We start from the raw sequence: 8464 nt of genomic DNA, 5'->3' as shown, positions 1-8464 counted from the left end.
GTCAATCCCCTTCAGAGGAATAAGAGTTTCCAAAGGCTCTAAATCATACCCACAACGATTGGCAAAGGACCAATCCATAAGACTCAAAGCGGCGCCAGAGTCGATATAGGCGTCAGTAGTAATAGATGACAAAGAGCAAATCAGGGTCACAGACAAAATAAATTTAGACTGTAAAGTGCCAATGGAAACGGATTTATCAAGCTTTTTAGTACGCTTAGAGCACGCTGATATAACATGAGTAGAATCCCCACAATAGAAACACAACCCATTTTTCCGTCTAAAATTCTGCCGCTCGCTTCTGGACAGAATTCTATCACACTGCATGCTTTCTGGCGTCTTCTCAGTGGACACCGCCAGATGGTGCACAGGTTTGCGCTCCCGCAGACGCCTATCGATCTGAATGGCCATTGTCATGGACTCATTCAGACCCGCAGGCACAGGGAACCCCACCATAACATCCTTAATGGCATCAGAGAGACCCTCTCTGAAAGTAGCCGCCAAGGCACACTCATTCCACTGAGTAAGCACAGACCATTTACGGAATCTTTGGCAGTAAATTTCAGCTTCATCTTGCCCCTGCGATAGGGACATCAAAGTTTTTTCTGCCTGAAGTTCCAAATGAGGTTCCTCATACAGCAAGCCCAAGGCCAAAAAAAACGCATCCACATTGCGCAACGCAGGATCCCCTGGTGCCAATGCAAAAGCCCAGTCTTGAGGGTCGCCGCGGAGCAAGGAAATCACAATCCCAACCTGCTGTGCAGAGTCTCCAGCAGAACGAGATTTCAGGGACAAAAATAGCTTACAATTATTTCTAAAATTCTGAAAGCTAGATCTATTCCCTGAGAAGAATTCCGGCAAAGGAATTCTCGGCTCAGATACCGGAGCATGAATAATAAAATCTTGCAAATTTTGTACTTTCGTGGTGAGATTATTCAAACCTGCAGTTACACTCTGAAGATCCATTATTAACAGGTGAACACAAAGCCATTCAAAGATTATAAGGAGAGAGAAAAAAAAGAAAGACTGCAGCATAGACAGACTGGCAAGTGATCCAATTAAGAGCACAGAGGAAAAAAAAAAAAAAAAAAAAAAACTCTCAGCAGACTTCTTATTTCTCTCCTTTCTCAGCCAAGGATTTTAACCCTTTAGTGGGCCGGTCAAACTGTCGTGATCTCCATGGCCAGAGAACTAGCATAAGCCTCTATAGGAACAAGCTCTTGGAAGATGTAACTGTACTGACCATGAACTAAACCTACCGCATCATCTAGAAGTAGCCAGGTAGCATGTCCTACTTTTTATCCCTATATGCCCAGCGCCGGCCGGAGAACTAAATAATGCTAGCAGAGGGAAATATAAGACCTGACTCACCTCTAGAGAAATGCCCAAAAGGAGACAGAAGCCCCCCACATATATTGGCGGTGATATGAGATGAAACAACAAACGCAGCAGGAAAATAGTTTTAGCAAATTTGAGGTCCGCTTTCTAGATAGCAGAAGACAGAAAGCATACTTTCATGGTCAGTAGAAAACCCTAACAAAACACATCCAGAAATTACTTTAGGACTCTGGCATTAACTCATAATACCAGAGTGGCAATTCCTGATCAACAAGAGCTTTCCAGACACAGTAACGAAACTGCAGCTGTGAACTGGAACCAAAATACAAAAACAAAACATGGACGAATGTCCAACTTATCTAGTAGATGTCTGGGAGCAGGAACAAGCACAGAGAGGCTTCTGATAACATTGTTGACCGGCAAGCATCTAACAGAGAAGCCAGGTTATATAGCGACACCCAGATCTAATCAGAACAGGTGAACAGGGAAGATGATGTCACAAGTTCAATTCCACCAGTAGCCACCGGGGGAGCCCAGAATCCAAATTCACAACAGGTGACCCCGCGGTCCGTCGGGTGAAAGAGCTCTTGACGCAGGCAGGGTTGCACCCCGGCCCCGATGATCCACAGGAGACCCAACAGCTGTGGAAGGGGAGAAGCAAACTGTTTATCCATGATGGCAAGCTGTGCCGAAGAAGCATCGACCCACGTACTCACAAACTAGTATGGCAGATAGTGGTGCCAAGGCGAGATGCGCCCATGGTTCTGGGAGCCTACCACGATGGAGCCGGACACTTCGGATGGAAGAAGCTGGAGAGGCTACTCCGAGGGAGGTTCTATTGGACTGGCATGAAGAGAGCCATTGAGAAGTGGTGTCGAGAGTGCGGTCCATGTAGCCTACGCAGGAGGGATCGTGGCAGCCAACGGGCTCCCCTGCGGCCTATCATCACCAAACGGCCGCTCGAACTGGTCGCGCTGGATCATGTGAAGCTGACACCTAGCCGGTCAGGCTATACCTACGCTCTTACCATCGTAGATCACTACTCCAGATTTTTGGTGGTTGTACCTGTCAAGGATCTAACGGCCAAGACTGCCGCCAAGGCCTTCCAGCAATACTTTTGTAGGCCCCATGGCTACCCGGAGAAGGTACTGACCGATCAGGGACCAGCATTCAAGGCAGAAGTGTTCCAGGAGTTCTGTCAACTGTATGGGTGTAAAAAGATCAGGACTACACCGTACCATCCTCAAACCAATGGGATTTGCGAAAAGATGAACCAAGTAGTGATCGACTTATTGAAGACCTTGCCCGTAGAGGAACGGAACCTGTGGCCGACAAAGTTGCCTGACTTGGTGGATATATACAATCATATCCCAGTAAACTCCACCAACTGCACCCCAGCGTACCTGATGCGAGGAAGGTCTAGCCAGTTACCCGTTGATCTGGACATGGGGGTCCTAGTCCCCGAAGATACCTCGCCAGATGCAGATTGGGATACAGAAAGGCACCAAAGGTACCGCAAAGTACAGGAGTGCGTGGAAAGGATTCTCGCCCAGGCTAGGCAAAAAGAAGAAAGGGACTACAACCAGCACGCTCCTGAGATTCCCCCGTCACCTGGTGAGCAAGTACTCAAACGAAAGAGGAGACGACACAAGCTCGATGACCAATGGGAAGCAGAACCGTATACCGTCCTGCCATCCAATTTCGACGACACGAAGGTTTGCCTCATCAGCAAGGATGGAGGGGAGACCTCGATGGTGATATCCAGGGACCACCTTAAAGCCTGCCCTGATAAGCTGAGAGCGAGGGAAATGGATCCAGGAACCTCCCCACCTGTAGAAAAGGAGAAGATGATCCACACTGTCCTTGGTGACTTTCCCCAGTCCTGGACTCAGATAAATCAGGCCATCGTGGTACCTGTCCTAACGTTCCCCCAGCCGGACCCACCAGAACCAATGGCGGTACCAGATCATCTGGCCCCGCAACCTCAGCAAGCCCTACCTGAAGATGCCGTGCCGACCGTTGAACTGGCAAATCCTCCCTCTGCTATCGGCGAACCTGCCGTACCCGCTGTTGCCAGCAGCAGCCCTGAGAGCTCCAGCCTGCCAGTGCTACCCAGACTCACTAGAAGCGTAGCTAGAAGACAGTGCATTAAACCAGCGGTAGCAAGCATAGTGGGTCCTGTTAGGCCAGTAGCAACCCCTGCGCTGCGAAGGTCCACGCGCAGCACTCAGAATCAAACTCCCCTCCGCTACAAAACTTGGAGGTATTAATGAGGGCTGCTATTTAGTTGAAAATGTTTGTGTGCATATCTTTTGTTACAGGTTTTAAAATGGACAATAGAGTAATGGACAGTGAATTGCTCCAAAAACTTCTAAAAGGGGACCCCTTTGTTTACCCGGGGTCCCCGCTGTTTCAACCACTGAACTGAGAGTCATAAACTGTGCATGACCTAACTTTCGCAACGTTCAAGAGTCCTCACCTCCCACAGAGGGAAGCACTGTTATGTTTAATTGTTTATGATATTTCAAATTGTTGTGTGTTTCCTGATAACATGTATTGTTGTTCTTGTTTTTCCCAGTCTGGGAGTACTGGATTTAACCGGGGGGAGTGCAGCGCCCCAGAGTCCTGGTCGTTGCAGTAATGTCGCTCTGCCGCTAAGGGGAGTGATGTTACGTCTGACTGCACTAAAGGAGTTCACCTGATCAGGTAACACTCACACTACACTTCACACTCCGGCCACCAGGGGGAGTGGTTCTATCTAGTAGGCCACTCCTCACACTCTGGTAAAACTGGGGGTTGGACAGGAAGACAGAGAGAAGTAACTGGGAAGAGCTAGAGAGAGGACCTGTCAGGGATGGGATCTTGACAGATTCCCAGGAGAGGACAAAAAGGGAGGAAAAACAGGAATACAGCAAAGAGGCGATAGGACCAGAGGGAGTCGTGCTGCAAGATCTAGGCAACATCCTTCTGAGGCGCAAACAGTCGGTGGCCGGAACGCCGAGAAAGTAAGAGACTTTAAGTATTACTTCAAACCACGGCAGGACAGCCAATTATAGGTTGGCTGTCTCACAAAAACACCTAAGCAGACAACGGAGGCAGCTGTGGGAGAGGGGCGACTCTAGAGTCCCGGAAGAACTCCAGGCCTACCCCGTCATACGGGTGCGTCCTAGCCATATCATCTGGGGGACGGAGAGAACGAAGATCAGAGACAGACAGAATAAGTTGTGAGGACTATCCTGGGGTGCTCAGCAGGGAAGGACTACAACACACAGGCGCTAGAAGGTAGACACTGATTCCCACCTGAAAAGGGAGCTCCGGATGTGCCGTTGGACCGGCCGGTCTCAGCCAGCCCTGTTAACAGTGCCCTGGATTGGGTGCCTCCAAACCTTCAGTAAACAGAGGTAAAGAGACTGCAACCTGGTGTCCTCGTTATTTACTACGACCTGCACCTCACCACAATATCATCACCATACCTCCACTTTCATTGTACGCCCCTCAGCAGGGTCACGGACCGGGCCTAGCCACCGTGACAACCCCAGAACAGAGACTCAGAGGCCCGGTACCGGGTACCCCTGCGGCAGTGGGGGCGCTGCATATCAATATTCCCAGCACTGCTCATTATTTCCCAAAACTTCTGCCCTTTTGACCCAGCAAATTAATATTGGCTATTGGGCACATCCTGACTGATGGCCGCCCGTTCTTGTCTCATCAGTGCTTAGAGGTTATCACAAGTTTTGTATTTGGCTCTTGCGTTTTGAGGATTGACCGCAGGTTCTCAATGAGATTGAGATCTGGGGAGTTTTCTGGCCATAGACTCAAAATGTTATTGCATTTCTCACCGAGCTACTTTTGCCTTGTTGCATGGTCCCCATCATGCTGGAAAAAGAATCATCACCAAATTGTGATGGATGATGAGAGAAGTTTCTCTTGGAAGAGATTTAGTTCCCATTCTTTATTGATGACCATGATTTTAGCAAAAATTGTGAGTGACCTCTTCCATAGATGAGAAGCTCCCACAAAAGAATGGTCTTAGGACGCTTTACTGTTGGCAGGCAAAGGATAAGTACAGGGTTTGGGCTGCAGAGCAATATTTTCTCTAATAAAGCCTCTTTAGAATGTTTGGGACATCTAGAAGAATTAAAGTCCAGAGAAGAAAAGCTGGGCCCTAACATGAGTCCTGTGTCATCCAACAGTAAAGCGTCCTGAGGTCACTCACGTGTGGGGGTTTCTCATCCATGGAGGGGCCTCACTCACAATTTTCCCTAAGAACACAGCCATGAATAAAGAATGGGATCTAAACCTCTGCCATGTGCAACTTGTCCCGTCATCCGATCATTTGTGATGAACAATGCATTTTTAGTATGATGGAAACCATGTGACAAGGCAAAAAAACAAAACTTGTGTCAGTCTCAAAACTTTTGGCCATGACTTAACCCCACCCAAAAGTTTCTCAGTTCTTAGCTTGCTGGACCCCTATGAGTATGACATTGTTGAGGGGGGACTATAGGGATAAACTTTAAGGCCCCCGAACACATTAGATATCGACAGGACCGGCCAACCATCTCATGTGTTTGGGGGCCTCCCGGCTGTCCCTTGACACATGGTTTTGGAGGAGAAAAGGATTGGACCATTAGTATTTCCGTGCCTTCCTTTTATTTTCAGCTGAGATAAGTTGCTGGTCGAGCTGTCTGATTGCGGCACTCTACTTTCACCTTGTTGAAACCCCATGAAGCTCGTTGAGTCTGGAGAAATAGTTGTGGTTCAGCCGACAGCTATCTCATGTGTCTGGCCAGCTGTAGTCATACCTGAATTGTGGTGCTCGTGAGGAACATTTCCTCATTGCTTCCACATCCTCCGAATGCATTTGCTGAACACTTCATCTCTTATCCCGTATATAAGAGGACTGAGGAGTCGAGGCAAACACATAAAAATCAGGAAATTGATAACTATTAAAATAACGACATACTCTCCATTGTATGACTCTGTGATCGAGGTCGAGAAGGACAGGAGACACAGTAGCAGCTGAATGGCATGAAGCATAAGGGTTCGACTGGCCTTTGAAGCCGAAGAACTCTTGGAATTAGTCTTTCGAGTTATGATGATGACTCTTATGTAGGTGAAAAGAATGACGAAAGCCACCAGAATTAGGCTACCGATGCTGAAGATGGACCTTATGCTGGCCTGCAGAGGTTGTACTATGAGGGACTCCTGCCTGCATAGGAGATTTTGGAAGAAAAACCTCCTCTCAACCGATACAACCAAAAATATAAAATTGGCAATGCTAGGAAGCAGTCCAACAAACCACATGACTGCAATGATGAAGTAGCATCTTTCAGTTGTACAAAACACGACATGTCTCAATGGGAAACAGATGGCTATGTAACGCTCCAAAGCCATGATGGCAAGGTTATAAGGAGTCACCTTGAAGGTAGCAGTGGCAAGAGTGATCATAACGTAGCAGACGATCATCGGAATGTATATGACATAAGCGTAGCACACGGAGAGGAAGATCCCTGTAATTAGAAACAATGTATCATTGATGAGCATGTGAGCAAAGAGGACATATCGAGGGTTCTCCTGGACGTGAGGCGTGGTGAAGTAGGCGATCAGAAGAACGACAACGAAGTAGACAAAGAAGCAGAAGAATAAGAATGTTAGGAGAATAAGTATTGTATTCAGCGCCTCGTGCGCCCTAGAGTCCTGGAGAGTTAGCGGGATCATATAAGAATCGATGCTCGTTATATTCATGCTGAGTCTGGAGAAACGATGAGCGATTGAACTTTTCACACTAGAAAAAAACCATAAAACTCTGTTTCTCATAAGTCAAAACATTCCAAAGTAATTCTACTGATCAGAGGGCCCAGATGATTTCCCTGCCTGGGCAAAACCTGTGAGAACCGTAAAGATCCATATATAAGAGTTCAATGTCTTCAACCTTAAATCCTGTCCCACCATGAACAGGGTGCTACTTTGTTACTTCAAAACTATTGGTGATGTGCTCAAAAGCAAAACCTATTTTTGGGATTGCATGCATCTTTAATAGGATTGACACAGGGCCCCTGAAGTCTAACCAAGGTCCTGGTGTCCAAGGAGGCCCAAAAAAGACACGATTCTAAAAATAGACACTTAGGAGACCTAGACCCGATTGTAGATTTTAGAATGGAGCTCAAAACCTTTATGTTACACTTTTAGATTGACCATTTCCTTAACAATTGCGGAGAAATTAAAATTAACCTTTCACCAAATTTTCATGATGAAGTGGACACACAATGTAATATTGGCTGAAGAATGGAATAAAATGCGTTTGTACATGAACCAGGAAGCTCAGGATTCTCACTACTGTATACATATCAATCAATGAAATATTAATAAAATATACAGAAAAAAATATAAATTTGCACTGATACATACATTATCAAAGCATGCTTGTCCGTCTTTACTATATTTCTCACATTCAATTCATGAATCAGGAAGTCCAGTCTGAGCGATGCTGTAGATCCCAACCAGATAAGCTGATGAGACTATATTAAAAATACATATACAGTCATGCATGTATACAGTAGCAATGTGCATCCTGAGCTTTCTGGTTCATGTACATAATGCTAGACATAAAATAGACTACCACACATGTATTGTTATGTATCAGGGTACATTTATATTCCATTCTTGGTCAATGGGTACAAATATGAATTTCATTGTGTAATGTATCATCAGCTTATCTGGTCGAGATCTATGACATTGTTCATCCTGAGCTTAGATGTTGAGCTCTGACCTCTGGACAGACAGTTGGGGAAGGGACAGTAAAGCAGAGCTGACAGTGCTGTGAGTGCAGGACAGCTGATAGTAGGGTTTGTAATATGGCACAGCTAAACTCAGTTGTGCTGGTCCTCTCCCACATCAACATCAACCTTTATCTGAAAGGTGTTAGCCACCTATGCTCTATACCGAGCACAGTCCAATCATACCAGAGGTGAGACCAGGAGATGTGTTCTGTATCCTTACATCTGATACATTGAGAAGCCTAAGATATGGTGGGGGTGTATTCTCTCTATATGATGTTGCTGCTTGCTTGTGATTGGGGAGAGAACTCATGACAAAAACGCAAGGTTTGAATAATCACAATATGTTA

The 8464-nt window shown here is 46.4% G+C and overlaps 1 protein-coding gene across 1 annotated transcript; it reads right to left on the bottom strand.

The window, feature by feature from the left end:
* Positions 1 to 6171: 6171 nt before the first annotated feature.
* LOC143817581 (odorant receptor 131-2-like) lies at positions 6172 to 6750 on the bottom strand (the record flags this gene model as incomplete). Its single annotated transcript, XM_077299074.1, has 1 exon — positions 6172 to 6750. A coding segment is annotated over one exon (579 nt), but the record flags the coding sequence as incomplete, so codon positions are not given.
* Between the last annotated feature and the right edge of the window lie 1714 nt (positions 6751 to 8464).

The sequence above is a fragment of the Ranitomeya variabilis genome, chromosome 3 (genome assembly GCF_051348905.1).
Source record: "Ranitomeya variabilis isolate aRanVar5 chromosome 3, aRanVar5.hap1, whole genome shotgun sequence".
Taxonomy (NCBI): domain Eukaryota; kingdom Metazoa; phylum Chordata; class Amphibia; order Anura; family Dendrobatidae; genus Ranitomeya; species Ranitomeya variabilis.
Note: the sequence above shows the minus strand (reverse complement) of the source record. Positions and strands in the feature narration are given on the sequence as shown.